This window comes from Hippoglossus stenolepis, chromosome 24 (assembly GCF_022539355.2).
Source record: "Hippoglossus stenolepis isolate QCI-W04-F060 chromosome 24, HSTE1.2, whole genome shotgun sequence".
NCBI lineage: Eukaryota > Metazoa > Chordata > Actinopteri > Pleuronectiformes > Pleuronectidae > Hippoglossus > Hippoglossus stenolepis.
The window spans coordinates 1,996,928-2,024,471 of record NC_061506.1 but is presented as its reverse complement, the minus strand read 5'-3'; the positions used below and the strand labels follow the sequence as shown (position 1 = coordinate 2,024,471).

The 27,544-nt window shown below is 45.3% G+C and overlaps 2 protein-coding genes across 5 annotated transcripts; one reads left to right on the top strand and one right to left on the bottom strand.

The window, feature by feature from the left end:
* The first annotated feature begins 5 nt into the window (after positions 1-5).
* gpd2 (glycerol-3-phosphate dehydrogenase 2 (mitochondrial)) lies at positions 6-27,322 on the top strand. Of its 4 annotated transcripts, XM_047339028.1 has the most exons (21): positions 6-865; positions 985-1,145; positions 1,434-2,013; positions 2,110-2,178; positions 13,701-13,810; positions 14,711-14,719; positions 16,047-16,218; positions 16,619-16,743; positions 16,829-16,926; positions 17,215-17,378; positions 19,058-19,222; positions 19,535-19,679; positions 20,199-20,392; positions 20,540-20,674; positions 20,753-20,928; positions 22,236-22,367; positions 22,450-22,608; positions 22,696-22,808; positions 22,930-23,008; positions 23,139-23,237; positions 25,028-27,322. In XM_047339028.1, the coding sequence occupies exons 3-21, from the start codon at positions 1,983-1,985 to the stop codon at positions 25,151-25,153; spliced, it is 2,301 nt and encodes a 766-aa protein (XP_047194984.1). In that variant the 5' UTR covers positions 6-865; positions 985-1,145; positions 1,434-1,982; the 3' UTR covers positions 25,154-27,322. The 4 variants fall into 4 exon arrangements, with proteins under 4 accessions (XP_047194984.1, XP_047194985.1, XP_047194986.1 ...); XM_047339029.1 differs by lacking the exon at positions 14,711-14,719; XM_047339030.1 differs by lacking the exons at positions 6-865; positions 985-1,145; positions 1,434-2,013; positions 2,110-2,178 and adding an exon at positions 10,937-11,228.
* On the bottom strand, positions 5,268-9,303 carry LOC118103235 (nuclear receptor subfamily 4 group A member 2). The gene is made up of 8 exons (XM_035149958.2): positions 9,206-9,303; positions 9,057-9,115; positions 7,970-8,823; positions 7,074-7,203; positions 6,835-6,986; positions 6,554-6,753; positions 6,137-6,315; positions 5,268-5,971 (listed from the first exon to the last, which is right to left on the bottom strand). Exons 3-8 carry the CDS (start codon positions 8,813-8,815, stop codon positions 5,712-5,714), a joined length of 1,767 nt encoding a protein of 588 aa, XP_035005849.1. The 5' UTR covers positions 8,816-8,823; positions 9,057-9,115; positions 9,206-9,303; the 3' UTR covers positions 5,268-5,711.
* Positions 27,323-27,544: the final 222 nt, after the last annotated feature.

Below are 27,544 nucleotides of genomic sequence, written 5' to 3'. Positions count from 1 at the left end.
GGAGGAGCCTCGGGCCGCTGCCACCCCCCCCCCACCGCTATTTTTAAATATGAAATCACACGTCAGAATAAAACCAGGAGCATGAAAGTGCGTTTACTGAAGGGTTGGATTTCTGTTTCAGAGGATTTCAGGGGTGAAGACTGTGCTCGTGTGGAGAAGAAGGAGAAGAAAGAGAACAAGAGGACAAACGAGACAAAGGCTGAAGGACAAGAGGAGCGAGAAGAACAAGAAACAGAAGAGGGAGAACAAACAAGAGCAACAAGAAGAAAACAACAAATAGATAAGCGACAAGAGGAGCAAGAAGAACAAGAAAAAGAGCAGCACGAATAATAAGAAGAAGGGAGAGAATAACAAGAGGAGGAACGACAAGAAAAAGAGGAGCAAGAAGAACAAGAAAAAGAAGAGGGAGAAGAGGGAGAAGAAAGTGGAAGAACAACAAGAAAAAGGCTCAACAACAAATAGATAAACGACAAGAAGAGCAAGAACAACAAGAAAAGAGCAGCAGGAAGAAGAAGAAGAAGAAGGGAGAGAATAACAAGAGGAGGAACGACAAGAAAAAGAGGAGCAAGAAGAACAAGAAAAGACGAGCAAGAATAATAGGAGCAAGAAGAGAGAGAATAACAAGGAGAGGAAGTCGAAATAGAGGAAGAACAAGAGAAAGAAGAGCAAGAAGACAGTGAAATATGTCAAGAAAATGGATAACAAAAAAGAGGAACGACAAGAGAAAGAGGAAGTGGAGGAAGAAAGACAAGAAGACAAAGGATTTTAACAAATGGGAACAACAACAAGAGAAAGCAGAGCAAGAAGAAACGAGAAATATAATAACAAAAAGATAAGAAAAGAGGAGGAAGCACAAGAATAACAAGTATTATAATTTGTATTTATGACTCAGACATCATCGTATAGTTTATGTAGAAAATGAAAAAATCTATTTCTTGAATTTATACTGAAAAGTCTCACATGACGTTTTTCTGTTTTTTCCAGTGTCTAATCTTTACAGCCCCCTGATCCCCTGACGTTGTGCTGCAGGTTCCAGCCACTGGATGGCGCCCTCACTTCGGTGTTTCCTGTATTGACCCCCTGTGACAGCGACTCACTGACAGCTCTGGACCCTCAGGGGCCCTGAAGCCTCCAACCTCAACCACGTCAGTGTCTTTTAATCACCTGCAAATTTCATCATGTACCAAATGAGGCGTAAACTACAAATATGATGTCACCTTCACAAGTATATCACATTTTAGTCCTAATAATAGTTTAAAGTGATTTTTTTCCAGCTTCCCTTTGTAGTGAAAACCTCATGTAGATTTTTCTCTGAAACCCTGAGTTTCACGTGTTGGGTCCAAACGTGTAGAAAGTAGTCGTGTGGTTGAGTTGCTCAATGTTTTCCCCCTGCTCGCGCCCTGGGAGCCTCACCTGTCCATCACTCTTTGCAGGAATGCAGAGCCGGTCCAGGAGCCGTCAGATGCCTGAGCTCCTCGCACCAGGACTTCAGCTCTGAATGTGAACGCCGTCCTAATCCTCAAACGCAGCCCCGAGTCCGCAGGAGCCCAGAGCTTCATCCCCTCCACTGCTCATTCCTCTTCAAACACACCTACAAACATCTGCCTCGCTTTTTTCATACCAGACGAGAGATAGTTTGCGATAGAGGGATAATGGAGATCTTTTTCATGTGCTGTGTTTCGTCCCCCCCCCCCTCGGAGCGCCACAGATTACTTTTCTTTTACAGCCTGAAAACTATTTTAGTGTTGTGCTACTTTTTCTTTGCAGCAGCTTGAGTCAGAACGTGCGTCTCAAAGAAATGTAATTTAAAATGAAATAATACAAAATTCAGTCTATTACTTCACAGATTAGTGATTTTGTTAAGTTGTTATACTTGGTGGTTTTGTGTGTGTTGTGTAACATTGTGTACATTCAAAAATATGATAGTCCTCATCATCAGTTAAGTGTTTTTATTGTTTACAGGTGGAGCTGTTGTTATCTTGATGAGTGACAAACCAGACAGAACCCAAACCAGTAAGAAAGTTCATCTTTGTCTCTTAAATCCCAGTTTGCACGACACATTTAAAGTTGTGGTTTTAAAGCTAAACTGTCGGCAACATGTCCACACAGAGACGACTTCTCCTGCAGAGTTTCTGAGACGCTGGACGTCGTTGGACGAGTCTGCAGAAGACGTAGCAGGTATGTAAACCTCTTCCCCCGTAGAAACTTTAAATGCATGTAAATCTCTTCCCAATCGCTGAAGTGGGACATCTCAGGTGCTTGACGAACCACAGGAGATCCCGTGTATTTATTCTGTCCTTTGTCTCCGGGCTGAAATAATCCAGCGCTCGCATTCAAGTGTTCAGACGACTGTTGGTTTCATTTCCTCCAGACGCCCTGTGTGACTTCCCCTCACGTGCAGCTCACTCTAATCCCCCCAATTATTTTCATGACGAGAAGATTTAGAGCAAGTGTTTCATCCACCTGACAAAACACTCATCTGTTCTCAAGCTGCTGCTGCTGCTCGTCCAATGGAGGAGAACCAGTCTGTGTTGTACAGACGGAAGTGGAACAGGTTTTACACTTTCTCTCACAGCTGCACTTGTTGCACTGATTTTGGTCATTTTGTCTAATTTAGTGTAATTTTTCATCTCTTATTGGACGTTTTATCTCCTTTTTGTCATTTTGAAGCATCTCTTCTGGCGTTTAACTTCTCTTTTTGGACATTTGGTGTCTCCTTTAGATCATATTTGTTTATTTTGGGTAATTTCTGTGTCTAATTTTGGTAGTTTAGTCTATTTTAATAGTCTTTTTGGTTATTTTGTCATCATTCCATCGTATTGTGGTCGTTTTGTGTCTTCTCTTGGTTGTAGTGTGTCTCTTTGGTATCTTCCGGTCAGATTTGTGTTCGGTCTATTATAGTAGTACTGTTGCATCTCTGTTTGGACATTTTAAAGCATCTTTTCAGACATTGCATAGAAGCTTTGTCTCAGACCGGACCTCTCGGACCCCTGCTCCTGTTTAGTTATCCATGAATAAAGTATCTGTAGCATCGTGTGTGATCTAAAAGAATCCAGCAAATTAAATAAGAGACAAATCCAGATACTTAATGAATCACAGAGATCAGACATTGACATTTGATTTCCTATCAAATAGATTTTGTTGGTTTGGTATTTTCCGTTTATAATTACAGCTGCATGTTGATCTATAATAATGATCAGTAATGGATTACATGTTGAGAGTAACTGGGGGGGGGGGTCCCAGGCTGTAAATCACAGTTGATGCTCAGTGTGTCTGTGCTGCTGGTGATAAGAGTTGAGCTGTATTGAAGCCGGATGGATGCAGAGATCAAAGTGTTCAGTCAGGGCCTCAGAAAAAAAAAAATCCCACAAATCGTGCTCTCCAGATAAAAACCTGATGCTGCTGTGCGACCGCAGCCGGCAGCCGGAGGGCCCCCCCCCCCCAAATAACAACCGGTTAGTGGTGCAGGAGTTTTACAATCAGAGAAATCAGAGGGGAGGGGGTGGGGGGGGTTCGTATTTTGGGAAATAGCTGAAGTTTCTTTGAATATTTCTGTAGTTATTTCCTGTTGGTGATGATATGTGGACCCCCCCCCACATGACATCCAGTTAAGTTGTTTATTAAATGTCCCTTATTTATTTGAAACACATTAAAATCATAGACTATAAACCAGGATGACACTTACTCGAACTCCTTCCTCCACCAAGGTCTCAAGCCGCAGCTTCCTAAATATCTTTATTTCTGCTTATTTAAGGGACAGATATTTATGAGTGTTTGTAATTTGGTGCAGATCCAAATAAAAACCTGGATCTGGTGAATTTAAACGTGGTTTCATAAGGAGACTGATGAAGGTTTGAGCTCTACTGAGTGAATATCTTCTTCTATCATATTCCCGTGGAGTTACAGCCCTGGATGACCACACTGCTCAGTTTTTAATATCATACCTACGCTACAGTAGCTCAGTCTGTAGTCCTGCTGTGGAATCTCAGTATTATTCTCTGTCGACCTGCCAATCACCATCAGCATCAGAATAAATTGGACCTTCCTCAGATACTGTCATTGATTTGCTTCTATCTCCCTCTGCCACGCCGCAGCATCGAGCCGCCTCCACTATTGATCTGCAGCTGGAATAATAAAACCTCCACGGGAACGTCGCCCCATCTGGATATGACTTTTATTTAAAAACTCAATTCTCCTCGGCCGCGGAGAAAAGACGACGTGTCACATCGCAGCAGACGAGGTTGTGAACGAATCAAACAAATCAACAGGGCCGGTTTCTAATGAGTTAACCCCCCTCTTTTAAACCGGTCCTGATTTAACGTCTGACTCGGGTTGAGTCTGTCGTCGTATGAATCTGCAGCCGCTGTATTTATTTCCCGGTTTGACTTTTCCCGGTGCAGGTGCTTGAATTCACAGCCTTTATCTGCTCCTCTTAATGTCACATGTAACCAAAGGGCTGCAGAAATGTCAGGCGCCCACACACACACACACACACACACACACACACACACACACACAGACACACACACACTTTCCCCTTTTCTTTGACAAAATAATGCATGAAATCTTTGGTTTTGCTGAAAAACAATTTCCTCCTCTGTAAAATATTGAGCATCACTGTGACCTTTGACCTTTTACACAAACATGCAAATATGCACATGATCACCGGGTTGTAGTCGACTCTATTTACTCTCCACACTTTTCCTGTCTCGTGGCATTTAACCATAGAAATAAGAAAATAACGAAATATTCCATCTGGGAACAACACGTCCGGCATCTTCAATTATTCATCTAATCCGGCTTCAAAGTTTTATTCTGCACATGTGTAGAAATGCAGATTTGTAAAAAATGCATTACTCAAATAAAATGATGTATTACGAGTCTGAAGAGTTAAACCTCAGTATAATTATAAGCAGATAAATATAAATAAAAACTCTCTAACTCTGTTTCTGGATTTAAAATGTTAAAAAACGAATTTATGAGGTTTTATCTGATAAAAAAACTAATATTACATTTTACTGTAAAATAATAATTTGTCCCAAAACATGTGTTATGTCAAGAAATAAAAGTAAAATGAAAAATTTCACAGATAAAATTGAAAAACTTTGAAATGAAAAATTGAATAATTTAAAATAGAATAAAAACATTCAAATCAAACGTCCAAAGTTCAGCAGCAGTAACTTCATTTATTTATGAAATCAGACAATGACAGTTTACTGTGAGAACACAAGACCACTGAATACTGTGATAAATCACTATGACTAATAACCAGGGTTTGTGATAAACAACACAAAAGGATGAGACGCACACAAGCTGAGAAGCACAAAAACGTAGAAAAACAAACTGTACCTGCCAAACATGTTTTTATACACTCGCAGTTTATAGTTTTGTCTTTACTTAACAATACAATGCAAATAATTAAATACTAATATCATTTGAATTAATGAAACAAAAAATCGGTCCTTTCCTGGTCCACAGGATCTAAAAAGGAACCGTTACCATGCGTCACGTCGATATGATGAAAATTACAGATAAGATACGACTCCTCAAATAAAAGGTTTGCGTCCGAAATCCTTCTGAAGTGTTTTTTATGCAGCGCACAGAGCTCAAACTGACCGGATCGACTCCAGGGATTCAACTGGAAATAATCTAACAGTGCCATCGCCGAGGAAAACAAACGTCCCCGTGTGTCGCCTCGTTCTCCCACGTCTCTAAAATGGCAGTGTGTCGAGGAATAACTTATCTATCACGGCGGGCGGCGGCACCAGGTCCTCCAGCTTCAGGTAGAAAATCCTCTGCAGGCCCTGGATGCACAGAGTGCGCAGCTCAGGCAGCTTTTGTAAAAGTCTGGACAAATGGTTGGACCAAGAGTCCGAGCCTCCGTCTGTGCACGTGCCTCCGTCCTTCAGGCACTTGACAACGTTGCTCTGCAGCTCCTCCACTCTCTTCGGCTCCTTTAGTCCGTGTCTCTCTGCAGGTCCATAAATCACAAAGAACCTATTAGATGGTTTATCGATCGATCAACTGTGGCCAATTCCAAATCTCTAAATCCTATAAAGTAACAGGGACGACTTTGAGTCCTTGACACTTGAAAACAACAAAGTGTGAGCATGAATTAAGTGTTTCTGAGTCTCACCTGTGACCAGCGCGAGGCTGCATATGCAGGAGAAGGTGGAGACGTCCAGGTTCATCCTCTGCAGGTTGGCGGAGAATTCCACGATGCTGTCGATCCACTCCCCGAAGCCCCGGAGGCACTGGAGCCGGTGCCACACCGAGCCATCGCAGAAGATCAGCTTCCCTTCCTCAGGGTTGGATCTGAAACGTGGGTGAAATTGAAACGTAAAAAGGGGCAGAACATAAATCACACTTATATGCACAAGACGGGTGCAAAGAAACCTGTCATCCATTGTGGGATCATTTCAAAAGAAGAGCGTAGCCTCAAATTTCAGGCCCTATGATTTAAAAAGTCCTCTTAATAAATCTAATTCTGCAGCTTCCAAAGAAAAGAGAAGTGATAGAAGTCAGGACCTGGGTGTGATAACAGCTTCTTTACCTGTATGAGAGGCGTAACACAAAGAGCTCCAGGAAAGCCGAGTAGAAGAGCAGGTCCTGGTCGTGTTTGGGCAGAGCGGTAAAGCCAGGGACCTTCTGCGCCCACCCCCGAATCACCTCCATGGACGTGGTCAGGAGGTCGTAGAACTGCCTGACGTGCTGCGCCTCATCTCCCAGAGGACTCCCGGGACTTCCCCTGAACTGCATCACGGGAAACGCCATGAATCAGTGCTGTGTTCTGTGTTTCAGGTTAAAAGTGGAGCGGTCAACGTCAACTCTTACTTTGGAGTAGTCGAGTTGAGAGGGTGGAGGGTTCGACTCCACATGTGCCCTGATGAGGGCGCTCAGGAGGCTGCTGACGGGTGAGTCTGTGAGAGCTTTGGGTTTGGAGGGCAGGCGACCTCTCCGACCTTTCAGACCGTCGGTCCTCACCACTGCAGAGCAGGTGCAGAAAGAGATGTGATAAATGGGGTTTCGAACATAGACTGAATACAAAGAGGTTTGGAGGTGTGTCTCTTTACCTTCTTTGACCATCCCCACCGTAAGGCACTTCTGGAAGCGACAGTATTGGCACCGGTTCCTCCTGCGTTTGTCCACCGGGCAGCTTTTGGCAGCCAGACACACGTACTTGGCCTTTTTCTGCACTGTGCGCTTCATGAAGACAGGAGGAGAATCAGTCAGATGACAAAACCTGCACTTGACCTCAACGTGATCATGTGTGAAACCATCTGAGAACCGTCGCTGACATGTTCTTTGATGCCTGTGTGAGATGTTCTGATCTGTGGAACCCTCTTTGAATGGTTCTCCACACAAGAACTTACCCTGGTTCCACACATGGATCCTTAAACGGTCCTTTTAAAATCGCCAGCAGCGCTCTGGCTCCTGTGGGCCGTGCGAGGCAGGATAAGGCATTCAGCTGGCGGACAGGGCAGTCTGGGTAAATACAGGGTCGTGGACATTCATAATTTGGAGAATCGCAGGGGGAATCTCCTCAGAGACAAGGGGCGGGGAGGTGTTTTTATTCAGGGCACGTCAGAGGCCGTTTTCATGCAGGACATTTGCCCCTAAACCGCTTGTGTCAAGGGATCAGAACGTGCGTTTGAAGTGTAATGACCAATTTAGCAGGTCTCAGAGGGATTTTTATATCACAGCCTGTTACTAGAAATTAGGGTTTTATCAGGCGACAGTGAGGCCATGTGGAAAAATGAATACATCAGTGCATTTGTGAAAGAATGGTCAGATATAATCTCTAAAAGAACCAACTTCAATCCAATCAAAGCTTCAATTCTGACAACTGCATTAATCTGTTTATAATTTTAATGCAAATATAAAGGTTCCTGTTTTATTTTTGTGTAAATCTCCTGCAGTTTCTAAGTATAACTGCAGTTTTTAATGCAACTTTAAGTCGAACACAAACCTTGAAGAATCCCTTGCAGCCCTCGCAGGTGCGCACTCCGTAGTGCTGGCACGCTGCGTTATCCCCGCACACCGCGCACAGCCCCTCCGAGCTCAGGGGTCCGCGGCAGGGCGCAGAGGACCCCTGGTAGTCCATGAAGGGGTGGGTGTGGGCGAGCTGCAGCGGGTGAGGAAACCCCACCGCGGGCTGCTTCCCCAGGCCGGGGGAGCCCAAACCCCCGGGACCGTCCGGCGGCTGGTGCGCGTCCAGGTTCATGGACACGTGGAGGGATCCGTCGAACTTCATCTGGCACGCGGACAAACTCTGCCCGCTGTGCTGCGCGTGTTTCAGAGAGAACAACGAGAACCTGCACAGCGCGTTCTTCCTGTGCGCCGCCGCCGCCAAATAGTCCTGACGAAAAGTGTACAGGGAAGCGGAGTCGTCCCAGATGTGGCCCGCTGGAGTCTGGAAGCCGGGCGTGATGGGGGTGTGCGGGGAGGGAGACCGGTAGTAGTAAACCGAGCCCGGGGAGGAGAGCAGCTCGTCGGGCTGGTGCGAGGGATGCGGAGTCGGCTGGTACCGCGGACACCCGTGCGCATCCTCCACCTTTACGCACGGCAGCTCCGCCTGAACCGGCATCTGGAAGAGGCACGGGGGCTTCACGTCGTACCCGGAGCTGTACGAGTCCGCCAGGGGGCCGAAGCTGGGGCCGGAGGAAGCAGCGGAGATCTCGCTGTTGGTGAGGTCCATGCTGAACTTGACAAACTCCGGGGTGAGGAAGTCGCAGCTGCGCTCCCCGGCACCGCTCTGGGAAGCCGGGCTGGCTCCGGGTGGAGAGGAGCCGCACTGGGTCTGCACGCACGGCATGGTGGTCCCTGCACACCAGGAGATACAAGTGGGTGAAGGAACTGGTTTCACTGCTAAATACAGCCTGTTGCATTCAGGAGGTTGAGTTATTTTACTTAAAAGGTGATTCAAATCTGACAATATGTAGAAAATCACTTTTGTCTTTGTCACACAAATTATTATAAAACATTTAGTTTTATAGTTTCAAAACTGTTCTTTTGAGATCAACATGCATAAATAATGTAATGTAGTTATTTATTACCTGAATACTTGAATCGTCTTATGTTTCAGAGGAGCTTGTTTCCTGCAGGATTTGTTTTTCTGGAAACAAAAGATAAAACCACACCAGAGCGTCACTTGCAGGATTAAGACTGAACTGAAGCTGTTGATCTGTAGAAAAGCAGAAAGTACCTTAAAGCTCCGTCCAGTGCAGCAGAGCCGTGATAAATAATCCCATCTCTCCTCTGGTGCTGGACGTGTTAAACTCTCTCTCCCCTGCTCCAGCTCTTGACTCTGCTGCAGACTCACACCCACAATGTGCTTTTGTTTACGCGGTGCGCGCCGTGTGCCAAACCCCGTTACGCACAAGCCACAGAGGGGTGGAGTGTGCGCCATTGACTGGTCCGGGCACAGAAATTTGGAAAAAATGCTTGTGACCCACTTCCCTGCAGTTTGCGTCATAGCTTAGTTATTTTATTGCCGTTTAACAACTTGTAAATCTATTATATAATGTTGTGTAGGGATGTGTGTTGTGCTTTGAAACTTAAAGGGAAGTTATCCACTGATAAGAATCAGATTAATCTTGTCTTTTATCTTTGGTATAAACATCTTCATTCTGCACCATTTGAAAATGTCACATTATTTCTCGCTGCTCGGCCTCTGGGCTCAGACGAGTGAAAGGTCTCAGTGTCTCTGAGTTAAGAGCGAGACGACCCAGATGAGGAGGCTACACATTCTGTGCTTGTATCTGTGGTCAGGTTGTGCGTTTGCATCTTTCTCTTGTTGTGTTGTGTCTCCATTGTTGTGTCTCCACCTCTGTGTGGACATTTTGTGTCTCTTACTGGTCTTTTTAGGGCATTTTTCCTCTATGTGGTTATCAAAGTCTCAGTATAGTTGTTCTGTGGTTTTATGTTTTTGTGGTCGTGTATTTTAATCATCTTCTTCATCTCTTCGTGGTATTTGCTTTTCTTTGAGGTCGTTTCCTGCCCGTTTTGGCCATTTTGTGTCTTTGTAGTTGATTCATGTGACCTTGGAGTTATTACTGATCTCTTTGTGGTTGTTGTTTATCTCTTTGTGGTGATTCTGGTTGTTTTGTGTCTCCAGGGTCATCGAGCATTTGTGATATTTTTGCATCTCTTTTTTTTGTGTGCTGCTGTTGACGTCCCTGTGGGTTTTTTCTTTGGTCTTTTTCTGTGTCATCAGCGTCATTTTGCATTGTTTGTGTCCATTTTGTGTCTCTGTGGGTTGATTTGTTTCATTGTGCATCTTCTTTTTGGGTCATTTTGTATCTTTGTAGTCGTTTTGTATGTTGTAGTCCAAGTTCTTTTGTCGTTTTGTGGTCATTTAGCATCTGTTTGTAGTAATTTTGTGTCGTAGTCCCTGTGCTTAATTGTGTGTCTGTTTGTGGTGACGTAGAATCTGTTTCTAGTTATTCTGTGTAACTCAGTAGATTTTAATATTTCTTGTAGTTCTCTGTGTGATTTTACAGGTAAAACTCTGAGTAAAAGCCTTTTGGCTTGTGTCCATCAGATCCGCTCATTAATCCAGGAGGATAGAGATGGGGAGGGGGATGGAGGCGGAGGAGCAGGATGGAGATGGAGGAGGAGTAGGGAAGAGGATGGAGGAGGAGATGATGGAGGAGGAGGGGATGGAGGGAGGAGGGAGGATGGAAGAGGACAGGGAGGAGGTGTAGGAGGAGATGGATATAGGAGGAGAGGGGATGGAGGGAGGAAGAGGTGGAGGATGAAGGAGGAGAGGAGATGGAGGTGGGGGAGGGATGAAGGAGGAGGAGGAGGAAGAAGGAAGGAGAAGGAGGAGGAAGTTGGAGGAGGAGGAAGGAGGAGGAGACGGAAGAAGGAAGGAGAAGGAGGAGGAAGGAGGAGGAAGAAAGAGGAGGAAGAGGAAGGAGGGAGGAGGATGAGGAAGGAGGAGGAGGAAGAAGATGGAGGAAGAAGATGGAGGAAGAAGATGGAGGAAGAAGATGGAGGGAGGAGGATGAGGAAGAAGGAAGAGCACCACCGTTGTGCAACCTTGCCCTCCCCTTACGTCGCCTCGAACGCGATTGGACGAGCTCCGCCCAGCGCAGCCCCCTGATTGGCTGCGGGCGGCGTCACTCCCCCGGGGCTGCACTTCCTGGTTGTCGCTGTCAGACGCAGCGACCGTTTGATCAACAGCTGATGTCGCGAGTCCTGCTCCGCTTCACCTCCACAAACCTGTAAGTGACGATGTCCGAGCGACTTCCTCTCGTGTCCCGTCGCCTTTTGAACGTGTGTCCGTTCCGGGGTTCAACCGGAAACAACCCGGGCGTGTGAGAGTTGACGTTTGTAACGAAGTAACGAAGTAACGAGCTCCGTGTCAGGGAAGGACACGGGAGGTGACCGAGAACAGGAACACCCTCCATCTCTTCCTGTCGGGGGGGGTTCCTCTCGTGAAGCGCGGATTCCTGTTAGCACGCAGCTAATCCACTGTAATAACACAGTGTCCACAGTGTCCAAGCTGCTGGGGACACTGGTCCCACACTAATCTGCTCCCACGGAGGACAACACAGCAGGGACACTGTCAGTATGGAGTTTGGTGTTCAAGCAGCTTCCTCTGCTGAAGCACAGTGAGGGAGGAGGAGGAGGAGGAGGAGGGTGAAGGAGGGGTACCCCAGCTTCATCCTGAGGAGGAGGAGGAGGAGGAGGAGGTGTTTTCATGTCAACAGTTAGAGACAGCCCCAGTGGTTGATCCTGCTGAACTGCAGCCGTCAGCAGATTCCTGTCACCAGGTTGCTCGGGGCTAATTATTGTCATATTTGGCCTTTGCAGGGTTCGGTAATGAGCAGCCGGTGAAAGGGTGTGAACACGTGAGGCCTGTGGCTCAGTGTGTTTGGGTTGTGTTGTGTTGTGTTGGGTTGTGTTCAGGAGGACAATGCACAGGGGCCGGAGTCCAGAGGTTTCCAGATGTACACGAGAAACAGGAATAACACGCTTAAACGTGACTCTTCTTCAAGATAGGAAACGTCACTGAGGCCACACTGAGGAGATTCAGCAGCAAATGAAAGAGAAGAGAAGACGTTAAAGTATGAAATAGATGTAGAAATACTCTAACACAATGAGAAATACAGCCAGAAAATACTGAGGGTATGTACATAATACACACCTTTCATATTATCTGTAGAGAAACGTGTTTGACTAAGGTACAGTGGCACAGATGATAAGATGATGTAAACTGTATTTTTTGATTTATGTAAAGGAGATATTAGAATAAACTCTTATAAGTATATAGATATATTTACTCATTTAATTCTACATTTATAGTACATGAAACTTATACTTTCTGGTAGTTTTAAGTGACATTGTACAACTTTAATCTGGTCAGAAATTGGCAGAAATGTGCAGATGTTTGGTGCAAATCTTTCCTGTTATGACGTCTGTGTAATAATTATTCAGACCAAACTGCTTGTTGACATTTGTGCCATCTGCAGCTGTGTTGAAATGCAGTAGAATCTGCCTCGGCGTGTGTTGCCTCCCTGGATCCTCACACGTGCATCGCTGTGCCAATGCAGATATTTGGGGCGGGACTCTGGGGGGAGTGGAGGCCCTCGGCCCTCGGCCTCAACCTGGTGTCATGTTCGGCTCGTTATGCAACACGGGCTCATTATAGAGACGCTGTAACTGGTGCTTATAGTAAACTGTGAATACGCTGTTCAGATTTGTATTTGCTGTTTGGCGTCGAGTTGCAGAATCTGATCGAATGAGTAGAAGCTGTAAGTTTCTCTGTTTTCAGGATGATTTACTGCATTTTCCTCTTTAGTAAGTGAATCTGGGTTTGAAACAATCACTGGATTGTTCAATCAAGTCATTTTTAAGAATGTATCATTTGGTCCATAAATCAGTTTAAAGTAAAAGGTCAGAACAGTTTTATAAAGTCAGAAATTACGTCTTTTTTACTGTAAATTAAATCTCATACGTGACCAAGAAAAGCTGCGAGTCCTCACATCTGATGAGCTGCGACAAGAGAAAGTTTGTTCGTCCAAATAACCAATTAAATGAGTTGTTAATTGATCATGTCTCAATCGGCTAATTGATTAATCAGCCGCTTGTTTCAGCTCTAAATATGATGCTTCCTGCAGGGACTCTCTGCAGGAACATTTTAAAATATCCTTATGTGAAAACTAAATGTCATCTGTGTAATTAGTCATTTATCACCGACTCTTAATGCATCGCACACAGGAGTTAATTATCACAGCGCAGACGCCTTCGTCAACAATCCTTCTCGTTATCGACCAATCTGTCAATTGCTGATTTCCACGAATCGAACTGTCTGATCATGTAGTGTTTTTAAATGTCACAACTGAAAACAAATGACCGTCATGAGTTTCCAGAGGGAGTGAGGTGTCTTCATCTTTATTTACTACTTTAAAAAGTGAACTTAATAACGACAGGACAGGGACACAGGTAGAAGTTGCAGCTGTATAATTGAGTTGTGGTTATAAGTTTCTCTCTAAGTTATAATCTGATACCAGCTTCCTGTGCACGGCGTCTCCATGTGAAAGTTTGTTATGGTGTTGCAGCGCTTGAGATCCTCCCCCACCGCACACACTCGACTCCCTCTCTTTAACTTGCCTCCTTCACCTGTCAAGTCGCAGCCTTATAACCCAAGTGTCCCCGCTCTGTCTCCTCTCTGCACTTTACTCTCCCTGCAGCGCCAGCGATGGCGTTCAGGAAGGCTCTGAAGCGGACGGCGCTCATTGGAGGGGGGGTGGCGGCCACATTCTTTGGCCTCTCGCAATTAATCGAGTACAGGAAGATAAAGGTAAGACGAAGGAAGCCGCCCTGGAGCTTGTGTGATCATTCCACCGCATCTTTGCTTCTTTTCTTCTTGCATGAATACAGTTTGCCAGAGTTAAGTTGTGAGTATCCTGTTTATGAAACCTGGCTGTGCCCTTCCTGATTCCACGAGGGAGGAGCTGCCTGTCCCGACAAGTCCTCTCTAGATTTTGGAATGTGTTTGCTTTTGCCCCTGAAGGTTTCTGTTCTTTTTTTTATATATATAATTTTTTACAGATTGCTGTGCACGAGGCCACGTGCACTGGATCCTGCTCTGCTTAGAAACAACGAATAGAATCAAACTCATTGTATTTTCTTCTCAGGTTTTTTGCATCCAAATGATTATTCTTCTACTTTCAAGTCCGACGAGTTTGTCTTGATCATCAAACTTTAAATTGGAGGCCTGGGGGGGGGGTCAAAGGTTTAGTCAGTGTGGAAGACACTGTGGCTAACACGGCTTAGCATAAAGACTTGAAAGATCTAACGTAGCTCTGGCTGAAAGTCACCGGCGACTCTAAAGCTCACTTCTTAAATTACATCCTCCGAAACTCTTTTACTCCTGAATATTGACGACAGAAACTCCGGTGATTGGAGAACAACAGGTCGAGTGTTTGTTCGAGGGGTTGAAGTCGACGTCTGACGTTAGAAAACCAGCGTTCGTCTTCCGGTCAAGTCTCAAAACTGAGCCACGGATCATCTTCATTATAAATAACCGCCCAGCAGCTGTTCTTCCCCCCGACCTCTGACCTCACGCAGGCCTGTTTTTAGAACATGCCGCTCTACTACATGCCAGACTTTATTTGACTGTACATCCTAATGTGAACTCTGTTTTGTGTCCTGGCGCGATAATGTCTTCCCTTGCCCATCGTCGTCCCCTCCACCAAAGCATGGATTGGTAAGCAAAGAAGTCGACCCTGATGAAATCTAATTATTTTCACAATAGTTGATAATCATGCATGCGCCTGATCCCAGTAATTGCAATGCTGATGAGAGGAATGTCCGTCTTGTCTCCTGTAGCAAAGGCATATGGCTTGAAGAAGTTTGCAAGGCAGCGGCCGATTGGCTATTAGCATGGGCTTTGCTTTGCCGTTCAATGTCCTAACCTGATTACGGGGGGGGGGGGACTTAATTCTGTGGCGATGTTTGTCTGTATGCATCATCAAAAAATTGACAATGATTATATCATCGCCTTGTTTGCGGCCGCGGAGCCTCAATTACAAACGCCTGCGGCCATTTGCAAGTCAAATCGCCGCGTTCGCCTCAGAGCGGCTTGATGCAATCATTCAGCCGGAAAAATGAATAAATATCTCATCACGAGTGTGATTCACGTCCTCGTATCGGAGGAGCTGTGTGTTTCCCTCGTAGGTGTGATTATTCCTGTAAAGTTAATTATCCTGATAGTCAGACAATGGGTTTTAATGATGTCCAAAGACTGGAGTCGGATTGGCTTGCTGGGTTTGGCGGAGATGCGCATGTTGCAGCAGCAGGTAGTAGTAACCCATAGCACGATCTGCTTTGCTTCTATTCGCTACGAGAATATGTTTTTATTTGTTTGTAGCAACACTTGTGAGGTAAAGGGAACAATGAGATATCATAAGCACAATTATTTCCTCACACTCGGCGAAGAACAGCTTCAGAAAATCAGTTTGAGATTGAATATTTAAATGTAAAAGGTAAATCAGCAACGATATCAAACCCTTAGTGAATGTAATCAAGGTTTAGTGATCCAGTTAAAAAAGAAAACACAAATATATAACAGTTGAATTAAGAAATTAAACCATTAAACTTCTCTGTATTGTTAATTCTGTGAAAGTTTCAGCCGATTCCTTATTGATTGATAAACTGATCGGCTCTAACAAATGAGCGTTGACCTCTTTAACTTCAAATACAGACGACATGATAACTTATATTTTTCAGGCTGCTCTTCACTCATTGTAATAACAGTGGATGTATTTCCAGTCGTTATGTTTTTGTTCACACATCCTTTTCCATCCATTACAACCTGATGCATCCTGATGTCATCATTACTCAGAACGATGCATCGTCCCCTGTCACAGTCCGGTGCATGCAGTGTGCTTATAATGTCTCAAACTGCAAGTGTTGCTATATTTAAGATGTTTAAATAGATCTCAACATAGAAATTAACATAGAAATCTATTAACTTTGAAGCTGTGAGAGGTTGTGTGCTCATTGTGCGTTGTCGTCTCGTGTGTCACGACCAGACTCGGATGTCCCAGGTGGCGGCGGAGGCCGAGCTGAAGGCCCCCTTCGCCAACGAGCTTCCCTCTCGCCAGGCGCAGCTCGCCGCGCTGCAAAGCACCGAGGAGTTTGACGTGCTGGTGATCGGAGGAGGGGCCACGGGGGCGGGATGTGCCTTAGACGCTGTCACGCGCAGTAAGCTCACCGTCGGCAGCGCCGCTCTGCTTTACACTGCCCCCCCCCCAGGGACCCAACAGGTTTCAAGTCTGTAATTGTCCTCGTGAAGGGAAAGGCCCGGTGACGGTTTATAATGGTCTCACTCGGAAGAGCAAAGGTCGTCACTGGAAATACACTTAATGGTTTGATAGTTCCACACCTATACAGTTTATAGTACTGGGATTTATGATATTCTGCCTCTCCACTGTTTAGCTTGATGCACATTTTTCTGAACACATAAAACATTTGTTATGTCGACTTAGAGAAGTTGTGCTCGCTTGATATAAATAACTTCACTGCAGAAGAAGATTTATAACAAGTAGAAACTTTTAAACTAATTCTAAAAGTGCGGTGACTCATCTCACACGATGTTCCTCAGACCTGAAGACCGCCCTGGTGGAGAGGAACGACTTCTCCTCTGGGACGAGCAGCCGCAGCACCAAGCTGATCCACGGAGGCGTCCGCTACCTTCAGAAGGCCATCATGCAGTTGGACTACGAACAGGTTCCTCTTCCTCTTTTCATTTCCCCTCCTCATCCTCGCCTGGTTGCCGCTGTTGCTTCATCTTGTTTTTTTTACGTCTCATCAGTACATGATGGTGAAAGAGGCCCTTCATGAGCGAGCCAACCTTCTGGAGATCGCCCCTCACCTGTCGGCCCCGCTGCCCATCATGCTCCCTGTTTACAAGTAAGTGTCAGACTCTGGTAAAAGGTTCCAGTCTTATCGTCCACCTACTATTAGCTTTTCCTATCACACACGTCACAGCGTCAGGGGCAATGTGAGGCTCTGCAACCTGCTCAAGGACATTTCATCTGTGGACTGACTGGCTGAGGATTATACAACCCCCCCTCTACTTAGTGGACGACTCTCTTTACCTCCTTAGTCCACAGAATGAATATAAGTGAGCTCAGGACACGAGGACAAACAGTTGAAGACTCCAAATGATGTTTAAAAGAGCCAATCTTCCTTTCCCAGGTGGTGGCAGCTGCCTTACTACTGGGCGGGGATCAAGATGTACGACCTGGTGGCCGGGATTCATTGCCTGAAGAGCAGCTACGTCCTCAGCAAGACCAAGGCCCTGGAGCACTTCCCCATGCTGAAGAAGGACAAGCTGGTGGGAGCCATCGTCTACTACGACGGTGAGTCACCGGCTTTGTATATGTTCACATAGACACCAGCGTGTTTGGAGAGTAAATCTAACAGGAACGCGTTCGCTTTATTTTCTGTAAACACCGAAAGGAGGCAGGTGGGTGAGGGCTGCTGCTTTTGTCCTTTTCACTGTTTTCTCTTCTCGCTGCCAACGACTGGAAATGAACTAAATGAAATACATATTCCGTGATTTTAAAGTACAGCTGTTGAGCCTCTCTGTGCTGAAGCCATGTGAAACTACGCTTTGTTTTCAAAATGTGAAAATGTGACTGTGAGTAGAATAAATAGCACCCAAACAAAAAAGACCAGTGTTCAAGAGGAGCAACTGTTTTCTTTTTGATTTGACCTTTACTTTTGTGGGAAAACTCGCATCTGGCTTTAAAAGTGCCAACCTGAAAAACGAAATTCCTAAAAAGACTGAATAACTCGTCCTGTTAAAGATAGTGAAAAGATTAAAGACCTCCCTCTGATGTGAATCCTGCCCGAGGCGTTCACATGTCCACTGGTCCCTGACAAAACGTGTTGACAGGCCGGTGGGACGCCCTCTCCGCCCCGGGGCAGTAAAGGTTGCGTGTTCGCCGGCTGGGTGCGGAGCAGAATCATACATATGCTGAGTGTCCAGCTGAGTGTGAGGAGATTCTCGTCCCTCCGGCGTTGTCTCCTCGCCGCCACTGCAAATAACAACTGTGTCTGCGGGTGATGTGTGTGTGTGCGACTGTCGGCTGCTCCGTCTGTCGGCTGGTCTCACAACAGAGAGCTGGTTTTTTAGATATATGAGGATTTTACTGTTTATTGTATCTCACAGTTAAAAACAACCGATTAGACGAGAGCGAGGCTGATGTGGATTTTTACAGATTTCTGATATTTTGGCCGATGTATAAACAACGATTCCTCAGATGTTGTTTGTGATTGAGGCTTGAAATTTTACATTTTAACCTCAAACTCTAAATAACGGAAAATACACCACTACAACCAAATATTGTGAAATTTAATTAAGAAAATAATCTTTTCTGCATTTTTAATTAAGGAAAATAGAAGTTTAACATTTAAATTCAAACTGGATATTTTTATCTCAGATATAAGTGGATTTACTGGAGGCTGGAAAAACGGGAAAAAGCATTTCCTTGGTGCGAAGCAGCACATGTTTGATTCCCTCCTCCAGCGCCACCTGCTCTGAGGGGGCAGACGGGGCCGGGATGGTGGAGGGCTGGGGCGTCTTTTCTCCAATTATGCCGTCTGGAACAATCACGCCCGTGACATTTGGAAATCTGACCTTCTCTCCTGGCGGTGAGCGGCGTCGGCAGCGGTCGGACCGGCTGAGCAACAGCCACTTTCTCCCGCTGTCTTGGTTACCGCCACCAGCCGCAGCATCTTTTATTCTCAGACACAGGGGAGCAAGTGTGTGGGCCTCACTCCTCCGTTCACTCTGAGTGAGCTGGTCTGTTTATGTGCTGCTGTAGCTACAGCGTCGTCTTGTGGTTCATCGTCGGTGCTTTGCTGAGGTGTTTCTAATATTCTGACCCCTGAGGTAGAAACACCTTTTAATATCACGTGGTACAGCACCAGTCTGGACTGAATCAACGCTTTATTATTCAAACTAAGACTGAACCAACATGATCCTGTTTTATTATTTAGAAACACAACTCTTCCTCTTCTCCGTCTTCTTCAGGGCAGCACAACGACGCCCGGATGAACCTGGCCATCGCCCTCAGTGCTGTGCGCTACGGCGGCGCCATCGCCAACTACACGGAGGTGGTTCACCTGCTGAAGACAAAAGACGAGGAGACCGGCAAGGAGAGGGTGTGCGGCGCCCGCTGCAGGGACGTCATCACCGGTGAGGCGTGGCCAAGGTTTCCCTGAAGAACTAGTTAGAGGAGATTTACATCAGTTATCTTTACCACCTTTAATAAACAATATTTTACATGTACTCAGTTTAAAGACTGTAAAATAATTAATCGTATTTTTTAAATGTTGCATGAATTGATGTGCAGTGATTCGTCCTCTCAGCTTCTACTCTTTAGTGTTAGATATAAAATGTAATAAAGATTTATGATGCCGTTATATTTTAGAGGCAAAGGTCAGTGAGAGCTGCAGTTCAACACGATATGTTTTTACAACCTATTTGAATCGTCCGTCTTATCAACAGGAAATGAATTTGACGTGAAGGCGAAGTGTGTGATCAACGCCACCGGCCCGTTCACCGACTCCGTGAGGAAGATGGACAACCAGGACACCATGAACATCTGTCAGCCCAGTGCCGGAGTCCACATCGTCATCCCCGGCTACTACAGGTGATCAACGCTGACATTAATCTTTATTTAAGTTCCCTTCTTTTCAAATGCATTAACTCGTGCATATTATTCCAGTGTGTTCTCGTTCCTCTGTGTAAACGCCGAGCTGGATAAACTGTTATCTGACCTATACTTACATGCACGGAACAATCGTCTCTGGTTAAGACACAGCGGCGCGATAGAGCGGTTCTGTTGAAGTTGAGGTATTTTAAAGTTCAGCGAAGCTTATTGAGCGAAACCCGAGGGAGCGCGAGGCCTTTGAGCGGCGGCAGAAATGCCAACCACCTAATTCTCTCGTCTTCCTCCTGCCCGCGATCTGCCACCCCCACCTCTTCCTCCTTCCTCCTGTCGTTTCTCCGTTTTTCCTCCTCTCTAACTCCTCAATTTGATCAACTCCTCATTGTCTCCCTTTTGGTTTTTCCTGTCTTCTAAGCTTCACCTGACACATTCAGTAACTTAGATATTATAACCACAACCTGCTGCCACTTATACATTTGTTTTTCGTGATGAATCCGACAGTCCCGACAACATGGGTCTGCTCGATCCCGCCACCAGCGACGGACGTGTCATCTTCTTCCTGCCGTGGGAGAAGGTGACCATCGCCGGCACAACCGACAGCCCCACCAGCGTGACGGCTCACCCGATCCCGGGGGAGGACGACATCAACTTCATCCTGAACGAGGTCCGCAACTACCTCAGCCCGGACGTAGAAGGTACCTCCTCTGTCCTGAGCAGCACGAAGTCACTGTCACCTTTTTTTAAGAAGAGGAAGTTTCTGAGTTTAGTAGAAGAACGATGACTCTGTAACATTCAGCTCTGGTGACTGTGTGTGTTTGTGTTGTTGTGTTGTTGTGTCGCAGTGCGGCGAGGGGACGTGCTGGCAGCGTGGAGCGGCATCCGTCCCCTGGTGACCGACCCCAACTCCAAAGACACTCAGTCCATCTGCAGGAACCACATCGTCAGCCTCAGCGACAGCGGACTGGTCACCATCGCCGGTCAGTTTGAAGGTTTTAAAATATTTAACTTTTGCTTTAACCTTTTGATATTAACGCCCAGCTTTCGTCCTCGTCCAGGTGGGAAGTGGACAACCTACAGGTCCATGGCCGAGGAGACTCTGGACGCCGCCATCAAATCTCACGGCCTCTCGGCTGAATCCTGCAAGACGGTTGGTCTGATGCTGGAGGGGGCGAAGGGCTGGACGCCGACGCTCTACATCCGCCTGGTGCAGGACTACGGCCTGGAGCAGGAGGTGAGACACCACGGCCACAAGCAGTCCCACCAGTGGAGTTAAACCTCAGTGGATGAAGCCAGATGAGTTAGAAGATGACGTGAGGGTAGAATCTTCACTATAAAGTCAGAAAGTCGGGCCCCATTTCATGAGAACCCTTTAAACTCTGTGATTGTCGACACACAGGACACGACAACACCTGCTTGGCACCGGTTGAGGTTTTTGTCTCTGTACAGACACAAAGATGCTGTTCACGGTTTCTGCTCCACATGAAATAGTTTGAGTCTTTTCGCCAAAATGTCTTCATCACTCTCTTCTTCTTCGAGTCGAACAATCAAGACACAACCTTTAGAAAGACGGGAACTATTTCTTTGGCAGCAGCAGCAGCGCCGACCGAGAACAGTTGTGACTTCCTGAAACATTTTCAGCGCAGTGAGGTGTAGAGAGAGGAGACCTTTAACTACCTACTGTACACACACACACACACACACACACACACACACACACACACACACACACACACACACACACACACACACACACACACACAGGTTCATCTGCAAACAAGCCTGTAAGAGACAGTCACTCTCTTCTTCAGCAGCCGTGGATCTGACATTAAAGCCGCTGCTGTAACAACGCTGACATTTCTTCTACACAAAAGACTGGACACACGTGGAGACGCACTGTTCGCTGAGCAATGTATCACTGGCATTAAGTCGGGGCACATCGATTTACATCAGCTACACGCCATCTTTCCAATAATTGGCCTGAGCGTTTTCATTAAAGCCAATAGGACATTGTTTCATGGAGAAAAAGTGCCGGAGTGTCTTCAGTACACTTACTCCTCATTAGAGGCATCCGGCCGCGGCTCTGGAATATTCCGAAAAGGTCACTGTTGATATTTGGACAACGTTTGCCCTTTGAACATGATCGGCAAGCCCCCGCGATCTGAATAGCAAAGAGAGCTCTCGTGTTCTGTAACACATGACGCAGCATCGACGTGGCGCTAACGCTTATCGCTCGGCTCCGAGGAGGCGGAATCGATCCCGTGAACGCGGAGGAGCTGCCACCGGGAGGCGTGTTGTTTAACCTGCGACTTTAGGGTCGTGGAAGCAGCGGAAGTAAATAAACTTAAAGACAACAAATCAAAACTCTAATGGTCACGACACAGAGTCCGGGCTGCAGACTCACGCTCTTTACTCCAGTCAGAAATAAACTATGCAAAGATGTTTTTCTACATTTTATTATCATTTGTTTAATCTTTCCACTGTTTTATTTTATATTTTTTATCTCGTTTCCTTCTCTCATGTCCTTTCCTCTGTGCTCAGGTCGCTCAGCACTTGGCCGCCACGTACGGAGGGAAAGCGTTCGACGTGGCCAAGATGGCTCAGGTCACGGGGCAGCGATGGCCGATCGTGGGCAAGCGGCTGGTGTCTGAGTTCCCGTACATCGAGAGCGAGGTGAAGTGCGACGCCATGGAAACGCCTCAGTTGTGTCTCACAGCTTTTCATCTCATTCCTGTGTGTGTGTCTTCCTCCTCAGGTGCTGTACGCCATCAAGGAGTACGCCTGCACCGCCATCGACGTCATCGCCCGACGCACACGCCTGGGCTTCCTGAACGTGCAGGCGGCCGACGAGGCGCTGCCACGCATCGTCCAGATCATGGCGAAGGAGCTGAGCTGGAGTCAGGAGAGGACGACGGTGTGGCTCCACTAAAGGTTCATCTATTACCGTGTGAGATACAGTCAAGAGGAAATATTCACTTCTCTCTCTCTGTGTGAAAATCAGGCTGAACTGGAAGCAGCCAAGAAGTTTCTGTACCAGGAGATGGGCTACAGGTCTCGTTCTGAGCAGCTGACCAAGACCACCGAGATCAACCTGGACTACCAGGAAGTCGTCAGGTGATGAGATGCTGATTGGTTCAGACCAGGTCGACCTCTGGGACCTCTGTGACCTCTGTGACCTCTGGGACCTCTGTGACCTCTGGGACCTCTGTGCTAATAACTCATGTTTGTTTGACAGATACAAGAAACGTTTCCACAAGTTTGACAAAGAGAGCAAAGGATTCATCACCACGGTCGACGTCCAGCAGGTTCTAGGAGTAAGCGTTCGTTCTCTCTCTCTTTCTCTCCACCTCTTTCCTCATCTCCTCCTCTTTTGTCTTTCTTTCTTCCCTCACACGTCTTCCTGATCTGTTATTGATCCTCGTTTTTTTTCCCTCTTCTCTAAAGAGCATCAACGTTCACATCGACGAAAACGCGCTTCATGAAATCCTCAACGAGGTCGACGTCAACAAGAACGGACAAATAGAAATAGACGAGTTCCTGCAGGTACGTTACGGGAAATTCTCATCGTGTTCAACACATGTTATAATTATTTTGATTATTTTGATCCTGAGGCCGATAGAAATCAGCATTTTGACTATTTCAGTGTGTTTCCAATAGAAATAATGATTCCTCCAGTTCTGTGTCCTCAGAGAAAGTAAATGTCAGTTTGGTTTCAGTCTTTGTTGCAACAGCTCGACTGTTTCCAGGAGAAATCCACATGTGGCAGGAATGTTTTTGAATTAAGGAGGATTCTGCTCAAAGTGAAGAAAATGAGTTGTCACATTGGAAACGGACAAATATTTTTCTCCACTGGAAAATAAAATTAGACTTTGGCGAAGCGTTGACAGATTTACAAAATATAGGATAAAGATAAAGAATTTGCAGCTGAATTCTTCTGTCTTCTGTCGCCTGGTTTTTCTGTAGAAATCTGGATTCAAATCCTGAAATTCAGCGTTTTATACACCTAAATATCTGTTTTCATATCACAGATATTAATTCTCTAGCAGCAGTAAAAGCCTCAACATGTCTGAAGTCGTGTGTTTTCAGTGGTTTTCCTCGTGTTGCTCGCTGCCACGTTCTCTCTGGTCTGGAGTTGTGGTTAAAGACAAACTGTCCAGCAGAGACGTGAAGGTGTGAAGTCTGAGCCACAGGTTTGAGCTGATGAGGCTAATGAGAGAGGAGTTATCGTGTAATGAGGCCTGAAGTGCGTCCGCTGCTAAATCACTTCCTCACAGAGTCGTCACGTTGCAGCTCCATGACAGTCGGGGGTTTAGTCCTCGTTAGTGGACGAGTCTTTTCCCAGAAATCAGCTGGAGTCAAAATACCTGAAGTACGACGGAGCTGGATCTTTATTTAATTATTTAATTCATGTTGTGTGTTTTGTTTGTTTCTGCCTGTGTTGCTCCGACCGGCCGTGGACGACTTAGGGACAACAAGCAGGTAGTGAAGCGCCAGTGGGGGGGGGTCGGCCGCTGTCGCCCTCCTGAGTCAACAACCATTAACAACAAAGATACACAACTTTCCTGAAAACTTTAAAACTGACAAAACTAAAAACTGGTCCAACAAGTGTTAAAGCTGCACGAGGTGACTTCACGTGTTATTGACACCAAATCCCATGAACAGACCAAAGCAGCTGATCCCATCTCTCATCCAGGTCTCGTTTGATTGGATCAATAAAGTGAATCAGATGTTTTTAAGCCTTTAAAACATCTGTGAGATTACAAAGGTGAAAAGTGCTTCTTCAAACTTTACGTATAAATATATATTAAGTAGAATTTATTTATCTCTGTAGCTGAAAACATCACCAATACATTTTCTTTTTATTATTTAAATCCAGAACTGTAGTTTCCAGCTGCTTTAGTGAAATTATTGTTCCTCTTTTAAAGCTGAATATATTTATTTATTCATAGATCTGATGGAGAAGAATAAATAAGATAAATAAATGTTCTAAAATCATTTATTTGACAGTATTTCTTCTTCATAACTAAAACCAACTCTCAGAAAATACAGACAAACGACACTTGTTTGTTCCTTTCGTGGGTTTTGGTCGACAATAAGAGAAAAGTAGAACAAGGTAAATATCTGAAGCTGCATCTTCACATTCACACGCGAGTCACACGCCTGGTTCAGCTCCAACACGTGAAGAACACGGCTGGTGCTGGTTTCACGTGTGACGGTGGTCGGACGCCTCTGAAGTCTGTGGGGATTTCACACAAGTGTCGTACGGGTAATTATTTCCTGCCAGTGTGACAAGTTAACCTTTTCCTCCGTGCGCCGTGTTTCCTCCGCTGCAGCTGATGAGCGCCGTGAAGAAGGGCCAAGTGTCGGACAGCCGGTTCGCCATCCTGATGAAGACGGCGGAGGAGACTCTGGATAAGAGGGGCCCGGTGACGGTGGACCGCAGCGGGGGCGGAGTCTGAGCACGCAGGGTTTTAAGAGGATGCAAAGGAAGAGGTGGTAATGACAACAACAACAACAACAACACAACATGCAAATGGTGCTATTTGAATGACAATGCAGCAATCAAGCACGCGGGCGGACGGATTCACTCCTGATTCCTGAGGGGGAAAGAGAATCTGATGATCCAGGGCAGATCTTCAAGAGTCGATGCTTTTGTATGTCTCTCAACATCCGGTGCCTCAGATGTCTCACAGCACACAACCTGTTTTATACTCTGTCTTTCAAACTGTTTAAATTGTCTCTGCAGCTTCTCCAACACTCCTTTTTTTTAAAAACTTTATTCTTGTTAAACGACGCCGATTGAAACCGTCCTCGACGCGACGCAGCTTTCGAGTCTTTGGTCAAGTTTGATTTCACGGGTTCATTGTTTCCCTCAAAGTTTCCTGGAGAGAATTGGTCTGAAGGGACGAAAGAGAAATGCACTTGAAACGTGATGAACACCAACATCTTGGTTTTCTGACAGAGAAGATGAAAACAACACGTCCCTCCAGGGAACTTTAGTGAATAGTGTCCTGTCAATCAAATCCTCACTGATCGTGTCAGTGTGTAGTTTCTGATCTGAGCACTAGTGGTTTTAATATTTAATATTTAATGGGTTTTAAAAGCACTCGGAGACGTTTCTGAACCTTTTCTGTTGCCTGCTCTTTGTCTTGAGGGTTTTTAAACAACCGATCAGGGTTAAATGTAAAAATCTTTTTTTCCCAGCGAACTACTGACGTTTACATGACGAGGTTTCAAGCTTTAGCTTCCAAATCACTGCTGTTACTGTTCTTTCCATATATGTATATTTATTCTTCTCTCCTCATATTATAGATTTTAACTATATTTTAAAGTGCACCTCTAAAGCAGAATGTTTTTATTGCCACACGTTAACTTTATTCTCTAAATAATTCAAAGCTAAATCTACATTTTGAAGAAAGTATTTTATTTTATTTAGTGTTTTGCTTTTCTTTTCGATTGAGCAGCTGTGTTAACTCAGTCTGTGGGACGGGTCTATAACCTGCATGCTGTCAGCTGATTGTAATGAGAACTTTAAAGCAGATTAATGTCGTCGCATGTTTTGGTTTTATGAGTTAAAATAAGTTTTATGAGTGATTTTCTTCTTTTAAAGGGTCTGAATGTACAGATTTACCTTCACGTGCCTCAGATATGACACTTAACTATTTACACTCTGTTTCACAAACAAATACAGGAAGTAATGTTGAGATATTGATCATTTATAAGAGTTATTATAATAGGAAATGTGTTTGAAATGCATTGTATGTTTATACGTGTGAGAACCGAGGCCTGTTGGAAAGGACGAGTGTTTTAATATAAACGTTAGTTTGGTTATTAGAGACGTGGAACTCAAAAAGGGACTTTTAGTTTGAAGGGCTGGGGTGTCGCACTGAAATCTGGACGATTAAAAAAACAAAAACAATGTGGGAATAAATATCAATATTTGAGTTCAATTTATTGATTCGAAGGACGTTTAAGTCAGATTCTTATGTTCCCAATCAATGCTTCCACCTTTATTTTGGCACTTATTTTCTTTTGAATTAAAAAATGTGCAATTTCAAATTGATTCCCAGCCCTTTTGAATGTGTTAGATTTAGTATATTTAAAGTTTAAAGTTTATAAAGATCCTCTGACGCAGCGTTCGGACCAGGAGCTGCTCTGCCCCCCCCCCTCACCACAGGCCTGTGTTCAGTCTTTTATTTTGAAAGGCTTGTATTTGTATGTGTGTGTACACTGTGCTTCCTTATTGCCTTCACGTTTATTCTAATGCTGCAGATGTGGAGATTTTCTGTTGGACTCTGATCATTTTTATGCAGTAAACCGAATCATTCCATTCTTCCACGTACCAAACGCACTGTTACTGAAGTGTGTGTGTCTGTGTGTGTGTGTGCGACCCTTCAAACTGCCAACGCCGGCCCGTCGACAATCGCTCGTGGGCAGCACCACGTGAATCCTGATGTTTGATTGTCTCCTGCAGGATGAAATTTCAGCTTTATCCCGACTCAAAGAGAATCATGTTCCCGGTTCTTCTTCTTTTCCTCCAGTGCAGTGCCGGAGTCTTCAGGTCTGAAAAACGAGCGAAGGAAACAAAGTCATTATCTCATTAAATGTATCCGGTTGCTTGAAAAGCTTTTGTGCCGTTTGTGTGTTTCTTGTGAGCAACGTTGAAACCTGGCGTCAGAGCGACGGGAACCGGACACAAGCATTTGTTTTGTCTTTATTTGTTTGGGTTTATTGTCTCATTTCTTCTGTCAAACTATTTTTAATTGTAAAATCCAGAGGAGAAAATGTATCTGTCTTTATATCTTTTATTTCTTATAACCTCAAGTGTCTCACCTCAAGGTCCATTTATT

Coding starts and splice junctions, on each gene's coding strand:
- gpd2 (XM_047339028.1), top strand. CDS start 1,983: ATGAGTGACAAACCAGACAGAACCCAAACCA. Junction 2,179..13,700: donor GTCTGCAGAAGACGTAGCAG/GTATGTAAACCT, acceptor CTCTCCCTGCAG/CGCCAGCGATGGCGTTCAGG. Junction 19,223..19,534: donor CTGCAGGGACGTCATCACCG/GTGAGGCGTGGC, acceptor TCTTATCAACAG/GAAATGAATTTGACGTGAAG.
- LOC118103235 (XM_035149958.2), bottom strand. CDS start 8,815: ATGCCGTGCGTGCAGACCCAGTGCGGCTCCTCTCCACCCGGAGCCAGC. Junction 7,204..7,969: donor GCTGCAAGGGATTCTTCAAG/GTTTGTGTTCGA, acceptor GTCTTCATGAAG/CGCACAGTGCAGAAAAAGGC. Junction 6,754..6,834: donor CTCAACTCGACTACTCCAAA/GTAAGAGTTGAC, acceptor CCCGTGATGCAG/TTCAGGGGAAGTCCCGGGAG.